Here is a 19,944-nt window from a genome sequence, read left to right on the forward strand (position 1 = left end):
CTTTTGGAGATGCAAGTCAGTGTTTGCATCGCATTATTTAGTGGACATGCAAACTGTTTTCGAAGAGTGCAGTACGCTGGGGCCCTTTATTGCGACTGACACGGTGTTGGGGAGGGTGAAAAGCAGTCCGCTCCTTAACTAACATTTTCACCTTGGTGTTGGGGTTGTTGTTTTTTAAGGTTGCCTGGAGATACATGATGTGTTAGTATCTTCCAGTTTTTAATCTTTGGTATTGGTTTTATGGTAATGTTAGGTGATCCCTCGTTTTGTTGTTCGTTGTACTGCGCCCTGATCAAGGGCATCAGACTTGTCCGTACGCAGCCATGTTCTCACGGCAGGTACTGTTTTTATTGTGTCCGACACACGGATCCCTTATATCCTCTCGGCACAATATAAAGGCCAGCAGACTACAGAGGCAGTAACCACTGAGTCAGCTACCTTTAAAGGTAAGGAACCTATGTCTAACTTGTTGCAAGTAGATAATTCCAAGAATTTTATTAGCTGCCAGTGCCCCACCTCCTCAAGGTGCCAATCAGCTATATGTAACTACCGGGTAAGTTGTATAAGTGAAAATGAAATTTTTATGATAAAATAACGTTTCACTTATACTTACCCGGTAGTTACATAATCATAACCCTCCTCCTCCCCTCACCTGGGCAGTTGGGCAAAAACTTATGGCGTGTTCTTGGGACGGTTCCCGATACCCCGATAGAGGCGGGGTAGAGGATCACCTTGTAACGATAAGCGCTAGCGAAATATGAATACTGCCGTGGCGTCAAAGACGACAGCTATATGTAACTACCGGGTAAGTATAAGTGAAACGTTATTTTATCATAAAAATTTCATATTTTCATATAATTTTTATGAATAAGTGCACTTTTTGTGATAAAACTATTAAAATGGTCAGGTATATGCATTTTTACAGGGTTTTTCTGTGTTTAAACTATCAAAATGGGCGTTTCTAAGTGTTTTTAAAGGGGTTTTAAGTATTCGCGGATTTTAGCTATTTGCGGGGAGGTGTGGGACGCATCCCCCGTGATTACGGGGGGTTCACTGTACTTCAGGAATACAGGTTTCACAATAAGATGATGTCAGGATGGAGAGTCTTGTGAGACACACGACAGAATGAGCGATGAAGTAGTTCTAATGAACTGTTCTTTTCCAGACACTTATGTTTGGACAGCTGTTCTTTGTGTGGAAGACTTGGGAATCAGTGTCTGTGGAAATCATGACTGCGATATGGGCCCAGTATGATTGATGGGTTTGTTATGAACAGTAAATTAAAAGCTTCAGTTTTATGTAGAGTTTTCTAATAATCTTTTACCTTCTCATATTTCAGACTTCCTGCCCTCGAAGAAGAAGTTGTCAGTTTGTGGCATCAAGGTTTTGGAAATGGAGGGGGTCCAGCAATGAATTTAAGAGCAAATTGCTACGAGGTGTTGAATAAGTTCATAAAATAGGAAATATAACACTCTAGATATCAGATTTGTGCATCGGTGACAGGAGAAATTGGAGGTAATAACACAATGAATAGATAAGTGATAGAAGCAGTGAGTAACAATAGAAGAAAGTGAAGAAAGTTGGTGTTTCCATAAGTAAATGAACAAGGTCAAAGGACCAAAGGCTAAAATGAGCATCCTGGAATATCCTTTGAAAAGCAAGACTGAGGATCCAGTAGTGATGTCTCTCGTCAAGCACGAAAATATAAGTTTAGCGGGCAGTGATGCCCCCGCCAGCTGTACCCCTCTGTCTTTGGATCCATCGATGGAAATCAAGATGGAAATGAAGATGGAAGTGGAGGTCTGTTATGAGTCTGACGACAGTGTGAAACATGGTTCTGAGGATTTGTTGTCAGCGATCGGAGATGAAGACGATTTGCCACCCGTCAGGAAGGAAGTCGTTAAGGAGAAGCCCTTCATGTGCAAGGACTGTGGGAAGTCGTTCTCCCAGAAATCAAATCTCACGGCTCACATGGCGATCCACACAGGGGAGAGGCCCTTTGTGTGCAAGGACTGTGGGAAGCCGTTCTCCCAGAAATCAATTCTCAAGGCCCACATGGTGATCCACACAGGGGAGAAGCCCTTCATGTGCAAGGACTGTGGGAAGTCGTTCTCCCAGAAATCAACTCTCAGGACCCACATGGTGATCCACACAGGGAAGAAGCCTTTCATGTGCAAGGACTGTGGGAAGTCATTCCCCAAGAAATCAGGTCTCGAGACCCACATGGCGATCCACACGGGGGTGAGGCCGTTTGTGTGCGAGAACTGTGGGAAGTCGTTCTCCCATAAATCAGGTCTCAGGACCCACATGGCGATCCACACGGGGGTGAGGCCTTTTGTGTGCGAGAACTGTGGGAAGTCGTTCTCCCAAAAATCACATATCAAGAGACACATGGCGATCCACACTGGGGAGAAGCCCTTCCCTTGCAAGGACTGTGGGAAGTCGTTCCTCCAGAAATCACGTCTCAAGGCCCACATGGCGAGCTACACGGGAGAGAAGCCCTTTGTGTGTAAGTACTGTGGGAAGTTGTACTGCCAGAAATCAGAGCTCAATGACCACATGACGATCCACACAGGAGAGGGGCCCTTTGTGTGCGAGAACTGTGGGAAGTCATTCTCCCACAAATCAAGCCTCAAGCGACACATGGTGATCCACACTGGGGAGAGGCCCTTCCTGTGCAAGGACTGTGGGAAATCGTTCTCCCTGAAATCAGGTCTCAAGGATCACATGGTGATCCACACAGGGGAGAGGCCCTTCCTGTGCAAGGACTGTGGGAAATCGTTCTCCCTGAAATCACATTTCAACATCCACATGGCGATCCACACTGGGGAGAGGCCCTTCTTGTGTGAGGACTGTGGGAAGTCATTCTCCTCGAAATCACGTTTCAACAGCCACATGGTGATGCACACTGGGGAGAGTCCCTTCATGTGCAACGACTGTGGGAAGTCGTTCCGCCGTAAATCGAATCTCAACAGCCACATGGCGATCCACACTGGGGAGAAATTTGCTTGCGATGAGTGTGGGAAAACGTTTTCCATGAGATACCGCCTGAAACGACATCTCCTGACTCACACGGGTGAGAAGCCCTTCAGATGCACTGACTGTGGAAATTTGATCTTACAGAAGTCACATCTGAAGGTCCACATTACTTACATTACTTACAATGCTACTTACAGTTGGAACGAAAACATTCAGAGATTTGCTCGAAAAATACTTATTCAAAGTGACGTAGCTTCTGATATTTGATTCTAGTTTGTTCCTCGTTCTTCACGTAGGATTTGTAATATTTAATCCTAATAATTAATTGTAATATTTAATTAATTTTATTCATTTTCCAGCTGTGGAGCAGAGTGTCCTTACCAGGCAGCAAGGGAAGCCTTCAGATGAAGAAGTCCTGTAGGAACTCCATGTGTCGGAGGGCCTACACTTACGAGGAATACATCGGCCTCATCATGGAGAGCGGACAGGTATTTTGCGTAGGCCTATGGATTCATTGAGGGTTAAAATTGCAGTTTGTTCCAACGCGGTATACAAACCATTGGTCCTTTACTTTAGGAATTACTTTCAGCGAAGCTGGAAATGGCCGCTGAACTTTCAAACAAGGTGGTTAGGCAGTTAACTATCATCCGGGAGGTGGGAGTCCCACCAGCCTGCATGTAAACATTCCAATTTGCTTTGAATGTCGTGCAATGCAGACTTGTTTCTCGCTCTCTGCCCTGACTGCTGTTGAGCTGTTTTCCCAGTGGGATCTTTTCTATATGCTTTGTTTTGATTGCTTTGTGTGTTTGTCATTATGCAAGCTCATGAAGGAAATAAAACTCGTAATCCCGCCACCCCCCAGCTCGTGTGCCCAGGTGTTGGCGGGAAGAAGTGCAGTAGCTTCAGGTCAAATATTGATGTGGACCCGCATGTCCTTTGCTCCTCTTGCAGGGGGCATTATGTTCACAAGTATCTACTTTTGCAGAGTGTTGTTCCTGGTCGGCTGAGCAGTGAAGTTTGAGGGGAGGAAACAGTACCGGAGGAAGCCTTCCAAGGCGTCGTCTGAGGGTTTCATGCCCCCGATGACTCCCTTGGTGGCTAACCCTTCAGGACTGTTTCTCACAGCAAGCTTCCCCTTCTGGCTGCCTCTCCTTCGCCTTCTTCGCTGTGCCCCGACAAGACTACCAACTGCTAATCGTTCTCTGGCACTCCTGTATGCTGTGCCACTGCCTCCTGTCGTACCTGTGGTCCCATCCGCTCCTACTGCGCATCCTGTCTTTTCACTCCTGTTGCTGTGGTGGCCAGCCACCAGGCTGCTCCTGCTGTGCCTCCTGCCCCAGCTGCCTGCCTGCTCCTGTCGCCACTGTTGACATTCTTGGAGCTCCTTTCATGCCTCCTGCCTCAGCTGCCCTGGTTGCTCCTGTTGCTTCTCCTGGTGTTCCTGTCACCTGGGCTGCTGCTTTTGCGCTTCCTGATTTAGCTGCCCTGACAGGTAGTGTGCTTCCTGACCATCATCCTGTAGAAGAGGTCAGAGAAGAGATCGAGGAAGAGGTCCTGTCATCTTCAACTTTATCTTCGACTTCGTATTCTGCTGCCTTCTCCCCTTCTTCTTCTGAGGCTCGTCGACCGAAGAAGAGGAAGGCTGCTTCTCTCCTCCCCTAAGAGGTCCCACCATGGGGCTTCTGAGGGGCTGCCTCCCTTCATGGGGAGGCAATGGGATCTCTCGTTGGCTCTTACCAGCCTTTGGGCTCGGGAACCAAATCGCTTACCCCCAGGGTCTTGTGTTTCGGGAGTTGCAGGCGCACAGACTTTGGTTTGCACTCCTGTTGCCATCCATTCTAAGGATTCTGCTTCTAGACTGGTGCTGTGTTGGGTGTTCGACTTTGTTGAGTCACACCGAGTGCTAAAGAATCTTCAGAGTCTCATGCATTCCGAACCGGTGTCGGAGAGACCTCTCACTGTCTTGGTTCAGACACAGGGCAAGAGAAAAAACCAAGACATGCAAGTGTCTCAGTTCTTCCTGCCAGTTCTAAGATTTGGGTGCTTGGTCAGTTCTGAAACAGTGCTCGGGCTGGTTCCCAGGCTGGTGTCTCGGTCCCGAGGGTTCGAGCGCCTGGAGAGGCGGGGAGGAGGTCTCTCCAGAGGTCCTGCGGGACTTCTGAGGGACTACCTCTCTTCGGAGAAACAGTCCATTTTCTTCCAGTTCTTGGAAGTCCACGAACTTCAGTCAGTTCAGAGACTCACTCAGATTCCTCCCTCCAACAAGTGAGTCTTTCTAATGTAAGGCTTTGACTGATGGTATGTATATCATGTAGGAACAAATCAATCACAATTTTTTAAGTAAATTCTATTTTTCCTAACTATGGAAACCTGAGTTCCTTTACATTACATTTATGCCAGCCGCATGCCACCCCTCAATCATCCCTCAATCTGAAACCTGGGCTGAAAGGCAACTTGGAATGTTTACATCCGGGCAGGCTGGACCCCGCCTACTGAACAGTGGTTACTGCCTAACCACCTTCAAGTTTTTTTGTTTACTGCATACTGATTGGTTCCTTAATAACCGCCCAGTTCCGGTCACACCATAGAAGCTTCCAGAACAAATCTTCTGATGCAATGTGGATCGAATATTGCGCCATGTTACACAGGCATGTCATGAGATACCATGTCTTTTCCGCAAGAAAGGGTTTTCATTGAATCGCTAATTGTCCACAAGGCGTTGACAACAGTAACTGAATGGTGATGACATCTTTGAGCAAACACAGGAAGCAGTCACGTCTTGGAAAAGAGATATTTCTTTTTCAATATATTTCTTCAACATTATTGTATCTACCCATGACAGTCAGCCTACAGGAAGTGTAATTGTCCTTCACATTTCACAGGCACACATGCATCTTACCTCCATTCTGCAATGACCTGCAGGAAGTATAATCATCCTTCGCATCTCACTATCTTAAGAAGTGAAACCCGAAGTACTAGCTCCACTGGCACCCAGCTCTCCTGGTGCCAGGTACAGTCTGTCGCCAGCGTTAGAGCTTCCAGAACCTTGAACTGCTGCCTCTCCTGGCACCCAGCTCGCCTGGTGCCAGGTACGCATGGCCCCAACTATAGAGCTCCCAGTGCCTGGAGCTTCGGACTCCCCTGGTGCTCAGCTTGCCGGGCACCAGCTACAGTGTAGCACTAACTTTAGAGCTTATGGCATCCATGAACTCCCAGCAGCTCAGCTGGCGCCCTGCAACAGCGATATTTATACCAATCCATGAGCTTCCACGGCTCTCCTGGCGCCAACTCCAGACTGGCGCCAGCTGGATAGCGTTAAAATTCTGCAATATACCACTTGATAGTGACTGGCATGGTACGGCAGGAGGAAGCATAGGATTTTCTCCTACTACCTCTTTTCTCTCTAGCGAGGTATGCAGCATCCTCCAGTCTCAGTAGATGTGTTTGCGGTGTTATTTCAGTGTAGGTGACAGTGTGTCTGGTTGTTTTCTATGTTTGTCCTGCGCCCAGGGCAAGGGCACCTTTTAAAGTTTTGCTAGCTATTGGATAACTCCTCAGCTGCATTGCTACAAAGCTCCCACTTAAGTAGAGGCAACCCTTGGCTTTACCGCCACGCCACTACAGGTTAAGTTGAGTGACAACCAGTTGCAGTTTTATACTGCATCTTCTTAACTGATGAGGAACAAGCATTATATTCAGTGCTAGCAACTTTTCTATTTCAAATTCATTACAGGACTTGATGTTTTGGAGTAGTATACTATGTCCATGGATCCCACCTCCTGTCAATGTGGGATTCAGCTATGTAATTACTTGGTAAGTTACTTATATAAAAAGGAAATTTTTTTAGTAAAAGTTTTACACACACTTAGCAAGTAATTACAGAATCAGAGCCCACCCTCCTCCCCTCTGGTGGACATGAGCATGAAACGAATGAGAACTGTCGGCTGGGTCATTCCAGTACGGGGCGGCTCGGTTAATGGCGATCCGGTTTTATGGCACTTGTCTAGCAACAAAATTTGGCAATTTTCGTTGCTGAAAATCACTGATTTCCGCTTATCGGCGCCAATAATTGGGTATTGGCGCTGATACATACCTAACAGAGGCGCCGATAACCAAAAATTGGCGCTTTTCGCACTGATAAGTCCAGAAAATCGCTGAAAAAGTGAAGGAAATCGCCGATTTTCGGTTAGTGGCGATTTTCAGTTATCATCGCACCCCAGAACAGAACCCCCGCCGATAACTGAGGACTACCTGTATTCCGTTAGTGGGAGTGGCTGATCACCTAAACAAACTACTGTATATTGAAGTGCTACCAGCGGAATTTTAATCTTAAGCTGCCGTTCAAGTGGAAACTATAGCTATGTGATTACTTGGTAGGTATATATAAAACTTTATTTTATTATAAAAATATCATTTTTGTATTTGACACATTTTTAAAATGCTGGGTGCACCTCCAATAAATTCCATGGTTTGGCCTCTAAGATCAAGCATATATTTTGATTTGTCGCCCTTAGTTTGTGCATCTGCCAACAATGCAGCACTGTTAGAAGCTCTAAACTACCAAAATCTGCAACTGCTTTGGTGATAGAGTCCTGTTATTTTCTAATATTTGGCTGTATTTTAGCCCTTCACAATGTCATCCAAACAACCTGGAGGTGCAAAAGGTGGTTCTAAGGCTAAAAAGTGTAAGCAAGTGCGAATAGCTAAAATCCGCGAATACTTAAAACCCCTCTAAAAACACTTAGAACTGCCCATTTTGATAGTTTAAACACAAGAAAAACCCTGTAAAAATGATTATACCTGAGTATTTTAGCTTTATCACAAAAAGTGCATTTATTCATGAAAGTTATATGAAAATACAGTAATTAGTGAATATTTCTCAGTGGAAAATACCCTGAATGGGCGAATTTCCCCAAAAAATGTCTACATATGTTCCACAGAGAAACCCGTGAATGCGTGAGTCCGCGAACCATGAGAACACGAATACGGGGGTTTACTGTACATTATTTACTTGTGAATAAGTAGAGTTGCTGAAAAATCCAGAGGAAAGAACTTGGATGAAGTGTTTGTCTGAGTATTAAGGGGTCATCAGAAACAGCAGCAGATTTTCCAGTGTTCTGCAGTGAGTGGCAGAAGTGTTTGGGTTTAGAAAACTGAAAGATGCCAGAAGTGCTGAATTACCCATCAACACTATTATTTTTGCCATGGTTTTAATTGACAAACTTTCTTTTGACTTCTTACTTGCATATTTCTACCTAAAATAAAAAATTTTCAAGCAAGACATACAAAGGCAACTCCTCTTTTGAGTAGCTTACTGATATCATCATAGGGGATCTCCTCATAAGATGTCCTTCCGTTGACAGTAGAGTACTTAGCACGTTTCTACATACAACATCTTATCATAGGACATCCCCTGGGGTTTCCTATCATCTTCTCTGTTTACAGTGCTGATGAATGGGGTTACAGTAGCATGCTCAACACAGACATCAGTCAGACACATTCCAGATGAGGGATGTATGTCAGACAAGTTCCGTCACCGGAACAGGAGTTCCACTTCTTTGGCAACGTGAAGTGATTGAGCGTGCCTACTTTCCCTTATCAGTTTCATCTACCAGTGTGGTCTTAATACGAATAAAGTATACACAAGAAGAACTTTTATGTCCGTGGAATTTTGAACGGTGGTTCTTTGCTTTGCTAAACCACTTTCACTTCCTGAATCAGTGAGTCCTGACATGTCAGGTCTGTGGCAGTGGTAGTACTCAGACAGACAGAAGTACTTTTGGTACGATGACCAACAGGGAATCAAAAGTGAGATGGTATTTTTTCGATGAAATCAAGGGATAGGACGGTTGATCTTGACTTTCGGTTCTCCCTCAACCTCGAAAGGAGATTGATCATACTCTTTCCTTCAATTTCCTATTGTTGGCTCTGTTCTGATCTGGATTATTCTACATATTCAAAGGTGATCAGTTAGACTGATAATTTTCTCTGGTGGTCCTGTGGCACCAAAGACAGTATGACTTCTGTGTTACCCCCACAGTCTAGTCCTTCAACTCAAAGCTAACAACTAGTTCGTTAGCTTCGAGCTGCCCAAGAAATGATGGCAAAGGAATCTTTTCTCTAGCTAGGGAACTGATCAACTGAGCTTACCATGAAACTTCGTATTGGTCATCAGTATGGTTAGGGTAAGATCTCTACAAGGCAGAGTCATCCATATGTCTGTCACATTCAGAAAGGACAGGTAGTTCAAGTACTGGGATAGAATGCATTTGTGAAATTCACATGCACATCCTCTTACCTTGGAGTGTTCACCACAGGCAAAGGGATCATTTGTCTGCCTAGGGGAATGACCTGAACGTACCCTGCAATTTTCTGGTGGTCATCAGTATGCGTGAGGCAGCATCTGTAGGGGCCACAGTCATCCATCGATCTACGGCATTCAGGAAGAGCCCGTCGATCTGGTACTCGGATTGAATGTTATTGTGCAGTTCACATTCTTATCCTTTTACCTGGGGTTATTGCCCGTGGGTCCTTGGACTCCTTTTCCTTGGTGGGTGCTCAATAAGTCATGTAGTTTACCCAGCTCATAGGACAGGTGTGTGGCTACAGGGAAAAGGTGTGGGCGGGACTGACTTCTTACCTTTCTCCTGATTTCCATCCTCTTCCAGTGGACAGAGGAAGAGTTAACAAGCCGTCATGAGCTGGACTGGTGTGCATGCAGGTGATCTGCATGACTGAGTATCCTAAATTCCCTCTAGCAAGGAGAGAGGACTGACTATGGCCAAGCCAGGTGGTTATTTTTAGCCACACGTCTTGATATTGTGGGTTCGTCCGCACCTTTCGAATCAAGGGTTTGCATACTTTCCTTTGATTTGAAGTGCCCCAGTTGAACATCCCACATGCTCTTTCATGGCCAGGAAGAGAATACCAGGTGAGCTGAACTGCCAGTCAGTACAGAGAATTACTTGGAATCCTCCCTCCAATAGTAAGTCTCCATATGCAAAGACCGAGGGTTTGTATTTGTGTAGAAACAAATGACAGATTTTTAATTGATTTGTATTTTTCCCAACATACAAAACTGAGGTCTTTACATAAAAGGCCCACCTCTCACCACCCCTCATTCTCTTACTGTAGGTAATTGTTACCCTAACCACCTTGCAAAAGTTTAACGGCCGGATTTTCCAGCTTCGCCGAAAGTTATCCTTATGTAAAGACCTCAGTTTTGTATGTTAGGAAAAATACAAATTAATAAAAGATTTGCTATTTTGTCATATATGTCTGTTATCAAATGCTTAATGCATAGAAAAAATTTAAGAAAAAAAATTGAAGTGCAGTATCATAGGCAAACACTGAATATATGTTTTGGATATTTTGCCCAACTGCTGATGTCACAAAGTGCATCGATAGGGGAATGGCAATTCTCGTATATTATGGTTTCATATTTTTGAGTGTGCTCTGAACAGTTGAAGGGTGAAAGCATCATTTGGCTACAGTCTTGGTAGGATGTCAAGTGGCAGATTTTTTTCCTAATGAATATTTTGTATTGGTGAAATTTAATGAGTAGATTTGTTCTCCCATTAGGTGAGGGAATATAGAGCTCTAAAATCTATATGAAATCTAAATTTGCTCGTACAGCACTTTTGAGTAGCTTCATATTCATTGAAAAGAGCTTGCTACATATTTAATTGGAGTGCCAAGCACTGTTTTGTATCCCATTGTCTTTATAGTACAGGCGGTGGAGTGCCAAGCGGAAAATCTGAAAATTTTGAAAACCTTACTTTTAATGCTCTGGGTGCATTGAAAACGACGTAAACTCATTATTATTGAGTTTTACATAAAAAAACCTTCAAATTATGATTATTCTGCCGTTTTGGGGCCAAATTTCTTTGGTTCTGATGGCGTCGTAATGAACATATGCCGTTCGGGAAATAATTTTTGATGAATATATTTCGCCGTAACCTCGAACGTGGCGGAACCGTCGTAAACCGGGACTGCCTGTACATGATATTGCTGCTGGTTCTGAGATGATATTTTCATCTCTTAATCTGGCTCACGACAGATATACTGTAATTATGATTTGGATATTTTAAATGAATAAGACCGCTTGAGTTGCTAGATTCTCATATGAGCTGGCTAAAGACTTTGTGTTAGAGTATTAGTTGGAAATGGGAGCGTGGGCTGAAGGATATTTCAGTTAATGTAAGACAAAGCTCTCGGTTGTATACCATTCTATGTTAAATCAAAGATTTTGCAAGTATTCACATTTCAAAAGTGCTACACATACTTTAGTAACATCACTTATCTGGTTAAACTACCTGACGATACAAGCATCACTGGTAGTCTCAATCTACAGTGTGCCATGGAAAGCTTACAGTTAGTGGTAACTCCTCGTAGGGACAGCCGTATGACAATAGTACTGTATTGCACTCTGCCTAGGGGAGAGAGAGAGGTAAATTGCCAATTACAGTTCTTCAGTAGGTGATGATCAAATGTTCTCATTTGCCGCAGCCAAAGGATACTTCTTAGATATTTCTAGACATGTTTCCAAAAAGCTTTTACATCCTAAAGAGTACTGAGACTACGCTTGAAGTGAGATTTGCCTCGCGACACAAAGTACACTATTTTTCATACTTGCAGATTCCTTGAACACTTCTGAGTATTTTTTCAGGAACATTCTTGATATTGCTTTTGTTCCATCATGGTTTTGAGTTGGGAGCTTGCATGACTTATTTTGCATGGTTTCTTAATCTTTGGCAATTTCAGCTTTTGTGATGATAGGCCTGAAGTTGTCAGGTAAACAGTTGGTTTTATGGGGAAGAAAAGCAATGTTAGTCATGTCCAAAAAGATGGTGTGGATCAATTTTAGCTTTAATTTGACTGTGTCAGATTGTTGAATGTTCCTTTCTGTTATAGGTAGAGACTGGGAAATAAGTGCCACTAATGTTTATATTTCATTTTGAATACTTTTTCTCTGAATATCTTTCACTCTCGAAGTATTGTCTGCTAAATAGTTATAAAATATGCTCTAATATGTCTACTATAATTGCTAATAAGTGTTATAAACAATAAAAATGTATACGTTCTTCATGGTGGAAAAAGTGTTGATGTAAATATCCAGATGTTTGTGATCTCAGTTTTTGAGCTAAAAACTCACACTAGTGTTGCGCGGATATGCTTCAAGTTTATAGGGAGAATTTTGTTTTGGCAAAGCCTATTGATGTTTCGCTTTGCTGGAATGTACTTTTTTGATTGTGTAATGTACTACCAGGCACCATCAATACTTATTTGAACCATTTCTGTGCATATGCTTCCCGCTGGCTTGATGGCAGTTTCAACTTCTGTGAAAACTGTAATCTCATTTTTAAAATTTATCTGCTTGAAACCTTTCAGAATGGATGACTATAATGATCCTGTTCGCTCGGAGCGTCTTTCAGCATTGAATTTCTTTTGAGTAGAAGATTTAGGAGCGTTCATGTCAACAGGAGAGAGATCTCATGGTTACACTTTGGAGGACTGTCAGTCAGGGAGTGGTACTATTCGTGGTTGCCACACACTAACCATCGGCAACAGGACAAATTGACAACATATCAGGTAATGAATGGGCTAATTAGACCTAATTCTTATAATAATCATCATCATTGTTTTGTATAATTGTTCATGTTAATTGTGGCAATGAATATTATTACTGTTTATATAAGTACAACAAGACTAGTGTCAGATTGCATGCCTCTAGGGCTGACCTCATTGGTTTGTTACTTAAGGAGGAGCAGAAATTGGAGCATGAAAAAGCTGCTATATTGCTACTCTTTTTTTTTTTTCTTTCCACCCTTCAGTACGTGTTTCACAATCCGCTTTTCCAGGTTAATTATTCGTCTTTCCTCCTTGTACCAAGAATTTGACAGATACTAGGCTCATTTAACAATCCTGATTGTTTCCAGCTTGTTCACGCAATCTTCTCTCTTCAAATCTTTGATCTTGAAGCAATTTCAGGACCTCTTTCTCTGACTGTGCTGTTTTCACAAGGGGTGTGTAAAGCAGCTCCCATGGGCCTGTTTCTGCACCTGGTTGAAATTCTCCTCTATTCCGTGGTGGACAATACAGTAAATGACTTGGTTCTGATCCGTAGTGGACACCAATATAAATTGCAGATTCTTTTGATATACCTTTCTCTCTCTGTATTTGTTTTGTGATTATTTTTTATACCTTCTGATTATAGAATGCCCATCTAATTACTTTTCTTGGTACTCTCAGATGTCTCTTCAAGATATACAAATATAATTTTCCCTTTTTACGTGCTGGACCGTTCGACGGGACTCTTGTTTGTTACTTTTTCATAAGTTGTATTTTAACGGAGATCTTTCTCATTCACAATTGATCCCTGATCCCCTTTATCTGCCGAGAACAACCAGATTCGCTGAAGAGCAGCACCAGTATTCAGTAAATGTGCCTCGCTGTCAAACTTCTCAATTCCAGAGGTCCTTTATTCCCCACACCGTTGGACTGCAGAACAGTCTCCCAGAGAATGTCGTGCAGTTGGAACTTCAGAAGTTCGAGTGAAAATGCAATGCATTACTATCCAGTTACTATTCTTCTTGCATTTTAATACATTTTTATCTATTCATCTATTTATTAATTAAATTTTGTCTTTTTCAGGAAGTGGGGTCTATTCTTCACATCCCTTTACTTCCTCTTACTTCTAACTAATGAACACCTTAGTATTCTTTAGAAGCTAGAATTTCAAGTCATTGGCCCCTGTGGGTTTGTTCCTTATGAATAGGTTTCATCCACAGAATAATAATAATAATAATAATACAGGCGGTCCCCGGTTTGTGGGGGTTCCGTTCTTCTTGCGTCGTAACCGAAAATCGTCAGTAAACTGGAAAATCGTCGAAAATCGTCAAAAATCATAAGAAAAACCTTACTTTTAATGCTCTGGGTGCATTAAAAACGACGTAAACTGCATTATTATTGAGTTTTACATAAAAAAACCTTCAAATTATGATTATTCTGCCGTTTTGGGGCCAAATTTCTTCCGTCGGATCGGCGTGACGGCGCGTCGTAACCCCGGAACATGCGTCGTAAGCCAGGAAATAATTTCTGATGAATATATTTGAAAAGCGTCGTAACCTCGGAACGTCGTAAGCCGGAACCGTCGTAAACCGGGGACTGCCTGTAATAATAAAAATAATAAATCTAACAGAAAGGAAGCTAAGGCAAAACCAAACTGAAGAATGTGATGGGCTTCCAAAGAGATTCTGGAGGAAGCCATTGATAATTCCTCGCAATAGTGATGATAAAGAATCGTGGCATTTCCAGATTTTTGTGCTAATCAGTAGGTATCAGAGCTTGGTAATTTATTATTCCAGCCATACAGAAACACATTTCAGATGTATTTTAATTCAAATTCACTTTCATTTCTAAATTATATTTGTCAGGGATTCAAAAATCGCATGGAGGAGTGTGAACGCCAAAAATATCTCGCAAAGGATTGCAATAGTGTCTCAGCTGCCATACGGTCAACATGAGTGTATAAGGCAGGGAACTGTTAAACATTTAGTCCGGATGATCTGGTTCTCCGTGGTGACATTGCATTTGGAGTTGAAAAAAAGCAGTTTGAGAACGAGGCTAGGATGGCCCTGCGACTGGCTAATTTCCCTAGTGCTTTCCTTCAGGTAGGAATAATTTAATTTTTTCGAAGTTAGTCATAAATGATTTGTTTAAGCAGACCTCTGAACTCTTTTAGGGTTCTTATTGGTACAGTATATCAAAAGTATATAATGCAAGTTATGGTACTGTGATAATAAAAAAGTAACAAAGTCTGAATATGAACACCTTACAGTATTAGGTGCTTCAGCAGTATCTTAGAACATTCAGGTCTCAAATTCTTCGTACACACAGTGAAGCATCTGTAGATAAAAATCAAAATGGTTCACTCTGTAAATACATACTTGGTAAGTTTGGAAAATATCTTACTCCTCTGAGGAAACCAAAACATAACAATAGAATGAGATATTTTACAACTGAGATTGTTAGTGAATTTCCTAACTATACTATAAACAGTTCTCTTTGAGGGAACGGTTAAACAGTTCTCTTTATTTGTTTTCCGGCTTCTGGCGATGTTTTAGTAAATGAGACGGCAGAATAATCATAATTTGAAGGTTTTTTGATGTAAAACTCAATAATAATAACGTGTTTCAAAGACCCAAAATAAAGTAAGTTTTCTTATGATTTTTGACGATTTTCGACGATTTTGGTTCTCTGGTTTAACATTAGAATCATCAAGAAATCTGTGAGACATTACTGTTAATAACTGTATCAAAGACCAAAAATAAACTTGCTTTATTTGGTTCTCTGTTAGCATTAGAATCATCAAGAAATCTGTGATACAGTAACACTTCCACGTAATGGACTTCTGTACTTAGAGGCTACAGTATTTTCTGCTTGGCTGCCATTTTGGACGGCAAACATTTTTGAATGAATCTGTTAAATTGAATGTTAAGTGTAAAATAAAAGTTATTTTAGGTTAGGAATGCATTTGAGTTGTTTGCTGTAAGATCTCTCTTAAAATATTCAAGTGCAGCCTATGATATGGGGTCTTTGGTGCTGACTGGACTTTGTTACTTATCAGAAAGCTGGACCTCCAAAGCGTCTGTTAACTTGAAGTGCTACTATTTGGAACTTTCATTCAAAGAGGTTCCTATGAGAACACAGGCACTTGTCTTTGTGTGGATGTACACTCGGAAACCACAATCTCCAACCCACCTAGGTCGTGGTCCGAGTTTATGAGTGGGGCCTTTCTGGACAGATTCTACCATCCCCCCCACCCCTTTCGTAACTACGACCTGGCAGTTTCAGCATTTTTTCTTCGTTTCGATATTATGCAGGTCGTAGAATTCAACACAGTGTTGTCTGATATAGTCATACCATGACTGCTTTCCATTATATGCAGTAAAATCATAAAAAAAAGACACCCAAAGCAAAGTCCGGAAGAGTTCAAAAGGTGTTCGAGTGTGTTTCAATCCGTGATAGTTGGCGTTGCCCGCCGTCCAGAAAGGCCCCGCTCATAAACTCGGAGCACGACCTAGGTGGGTCGGAGATTGTGGTTTCCGAGTGTACCTTCAGTGCAGGCCGGTTTAGTCACTGAAACTTGAGAGAGGTGAGAGCTGGGGCACCGCACTACTCATCTGGCTGTCAGTGCAGAGATAAGACATCTCTTGGCTGCTGTTTTCAAGGATCTCTGTATTGATGGGAAGTTCATCTTGATGCTTTTGTGCATTGTGGTTTTTTGGTACGTCATGGGTGCTTGAACAAGGAAATCTTTTTGTTCCAGAGGTCTTTTATTCCTCACACTGTTGGACTGTGGAACAGTCACCTTGAGGATATTTTGCAACTAGAGCCTCAAAAGTTCAAGCGATGTGACTTATTACTGTACTGCCCTAAAACAATTCGTTTTGTATTTTAATCTAGTTATATTTTTTATCTATATATATTAATTTAGCTTCTTTTGTTATCTAATAACTGATTTCTTCTTTGCATTTGCTTTTAACTTTTGTAACATAATGAATGCCATTATCTCTGGAAGCTTGAATTTCAAGTCAGTGGCCCTCATGGACTTTTTCCATATGAATAGGGGTTTATCTTCTGAATAATAATAATACTAGCAATAGTGATAATACTGTAATAATAATTGTTTTTTTGGCATCTTGATAAAGTCTTTGGATTTGCCATACTATGACAATCTTACCATTGTTCAAATAAGGCACTATATCTGTGCAGCAGGACTTTAGGCTTATGTTCCAGGAAAATATTATTCTTGGTCTTCAGACTTCTGAAGAGGGGATGAGTCATTTGGCTTTTCCTGCTTGGGGTTGACTTTCACAAATTCCTGCAGGCATTCGCTTCTCCTGGAAGACTTGCCAGTGTTTGAGCCCTTCTCTGGGACCAAAGCCCTAGGAGAAACTTGGCTTAGTCACGATTGTTCATAACTGACCTTTGACCTCTGAAGGTTTAGATTGATCTCCTCTTGACTGGCTGGTCTTTTGGCTACTAGCGCCCACTCTAGGTGTGAAGAAGTTCAGGCACTTGGTTCGCCCCTTCATCCTCATCTTTCTCCTTATTATGCATTTACAAGTGTGCTTGTGCACACAGTCATCTTGTTGGTCTTCTTGAGAACTGTCTCTCCCAACATCTCCCTGGTAGTGGTTGGTGATCGGCAAAAAGTTCTGATCTGTAAGGTGGATGTTGGTGTACTTACATGATCTCCCTGTTGTTCAGATCCCCGCAACTACTGGTGACTGTGGTGTGCAGATTCTGTATGGTTGTTGGAATCCTCCTCTGAGGGGGTCCCGGGATCTCAGCCAAGAGCCCAGTTTATCTCCAAATGGGAAAGACAGGATTTTTTAGAGCCTTTCCTAGAATATGGCATTATCATACACTTGACCAGGGAGCTGTCATTTCTGGTCAGTGATTGACTGTCCCTATAATGTGGCAGAGGTTTGTGACCTCAGGTTCCAATTCCTTGGGAACCGTGCCAGTCTTATTCCGTGAGATGAATCTCCCACCAAAGTAGTGTCTCCATATCAAAGTGGGACTGAGTGTTGGGTGAATATCCCCACCCCTCACCTACACATGGCCTTGTTACCAAGCTACAATGACTGAACCAGTTTGTGCCGAACGTACAGTCACATAAAAGACTGGGGTTTGTGTTCCTAAGAAAATGCAAATTATCTTGAATGTTTGAGGTTTTTTTAATATAAATAGATCTTCAGAAAATCTGTGATTTAGATCCTAATTTTTCATCCAAATGATTAATTTTTATTTAAGTAACTTGCCCAGTAATTACTTAGTGAAGAGTTACTACTCGAACAGCAGGAAGCATTTTGAATTCCGTGGTAGCAATTCTTTTGTTAGCGCAGGGGTAAGAGAGTGGAACAACCCAGCCAAAAGCTCAGTTTGTTTCTGCTGCTTGTAGAGTCCACACACGGTGTTGACAAAGCAGACTGGTTTTGGAACATTGGTTTTCTTCCCATTTGGCGAAGTATTTTGTTGCGGTAGCCTTTCGGCATTGTTGCTTAGACATTAATTTCATTATTTTTGATGATTGTAACAATTGTTGACTTGACAGCTAGTTAAGTATGTCCGACACTAGCTCTTCTAGTTTTCCAGTATTGCAGCAAAGACTACAATACCCAGATGACCAAATTGACTTATGACTCTCTTACCCTTTGCACCAATGCAGAGGGCAGGTTTGTTCAATTAATTTAACATGTGACAAGTGCAGGGATTGGTGGGGAGCAAAATTGGAAGACCTTAGCTTCTCATTTAGCTAAATTAGAGAGGGACCAGAAGAGAAAGGCAGCGGCTAAAGCAGGTGGGAAAATGGCTAGTCAGACTTTTAACTCCTAAATCTAGTAGTGCTGACATTCCTGTTGTCTCTCCTCCTGTTAATCCTTCCTCTCCTGCCTCAGTTCATTCTCCTAAACCACCTACTCCTTCTCCAGTCTCCCACACTTCTGAACCCGATCACTTCGCCAGCCTAGAGAATAAGTTTGACCAAAGGTTGAATTTGATGGTAAGTACAGTGGCCCAGTTAGGAGCATCAGTGTGTGTCCTTGTGGACAAGTTTGAAAAGAAAAGTGACAAAATAGGCAACAGTCACTGCCATACTCCCCTCTACCTGGGAGGAGGCATACCGGTAGCCCAAGGGAGGTCAGTGGGGTCTGCCCACGGGCAGTCGCCCTCTTAGTCCAAACCTGTTGTATCCCAGGTTGCGACAAGAGACAGCCACTGGTTCTTCCTTGTCGAAGAAGGCTTTATGTGAAGTGGAGAACTGGCTTTCTGAAAAGAGGGAACAGGGAAAGGCATGCTTCAGCATTCCGCCCTCCCATCTTGCACGTATGTGCTACTGATCCCACTGACGGGAGAAGCTCCTTCCCTTGGAGTGGCTGCCTCCTCCAAGCAGGACTTCTCAGGACTCACTGACTTGGGACATAGATCTGCTCTCTCTTCTGCCAATGTTTTCTTCTCAGTGCTAGAAATGGATAATTTATTGAAGAGTCTTCCTAACTCCTTTGAGGTGTTAAGCTTTCTTGACTGGTGCATACGAGCTGTGGCCAAGAAAATTCACGATCCCTCTTTCCTGAGGTACGACTCTATGGACCTTCTTAACTTTCTTTCCTGCTGACAAGGCAGTTATAGATGGTTCTCAGGAAGTTGCTGCCCTTTATGCTATAGGCGTACTCAAGGAATGGGAACTTTGGGTTTCCTTCATGTCTAAAGGCGTGACAACTTCTCAGAAATCGACTCTGCTGTTTTCCCCGCTCGATAAATATCATTTATTCCCACAATCCACAGTTAAGTGAAAATGCTTCGAGCTTACCTAAAATACCTACCCAGGATCTTTTGACCCAGTTGACGAAGTGCCAAAGAGATTGGTCCACCTTCTCCACTAAATCCTCTTCTCCTCTTCAGCCGCGGCCCTTTCGCAGGGGCAGACATAGGTCCCAGTCCAGGCCTCGAGGTGCAGTTAGGTTTGCATGTCGAGTGATTAAAAAGTCTGCAATGAAGCCAGCTGCTCGCAAGTGAGTGCAGTGCCAGGCTACTTCTCTTCTGAGGGAGATGGAGCATGAAATGGGCAGATCAGTGGGTAGTAAAAGTGCTAAAAGAGGGATATTCCATCCCTTTCAGGGAGAGGCTGCCCTTGACCAACACTCCCGTTGTATTGACGGCTTGCTACATAGGTTCGGAGAGATATTCGGCCTTCTCAAAGGAGGTTTCCTCGCTCCTCAACAAGGAAGCCATAGAGGTAGCCACGTTGAGTCGAAGCATTTCTGCAACCGACCAATCGTGGTGCCCAAGTCTTCAGGAGGGTGGAGACCGGTGCTCGATGTAAGTGCATTAAATGTCTTCATAGAGAAGACAAAATTCAATATGGAAACTACTCATTCTGTTTTTGCATCCATCTGT

At 42.7% G+C, this 19,944-nt stretch overlaps 1 protein-coding gene across 2 annotated transcripts in view; it reads left to right on the plus strand.

Annotated features, from left to right (window-relative positions):
- Positions 1 to 19,944, plus strand: part of LOC136838264 (oocyte zinc finger protein XlCOF6-like) — an 87,916-nt gene that overhangs the window by 62,700 nt on the left and 5,272 nt on the right. Inside the window, exons 2-5 of one of the 2 annotated variants that reach the window (XM_067103125.1) lie at positions 1,340 to 3,076; positions 3,339 to 3,467; positions 12,370 to 12,570; positions 14,415 to 14,651. In XM_067103125.1, coding sequence (XP_066959226.1) covers positions 1,600 to 3,076; positions 3,339 to 3,400 — 1,539 coding nt within the window. In that variant the 5' untranslated portion in view covers positions 1,340 to 1,599 and the 3' untranslated portion in view covers positions 3,401 to 3,467; positions 12,370 to 12,570; positions 14,415 to 14,651. The remainder of the gene's footprint in view (positions 1 to 1,339; positions 3,077 to 3,338; positions 3,468 to 12,369; positions 12,571 to 14,414; positions 14,652 to 19,944) is intronic. The other variant, XM_067103126.1, reaches the window with a different exon arrangement.

Source organism: Macrobrachium rosenbergii, unplaced genomic scaffold, assembly GCF_040412425.1.
Source record: "Macrobrachium rosenbergii isolate ZJJX-2024 unplaced genomic scaffold, ASM4041242v1 282, whole genome shotgun sequence".
Taxonomy (NCBI): Eukaryota; Metazoa; Arthropoda; class Malacostraca; order Decapoda; family Palaemonidae; genus Macrobrachium; species Macrobrachium rosenbergii.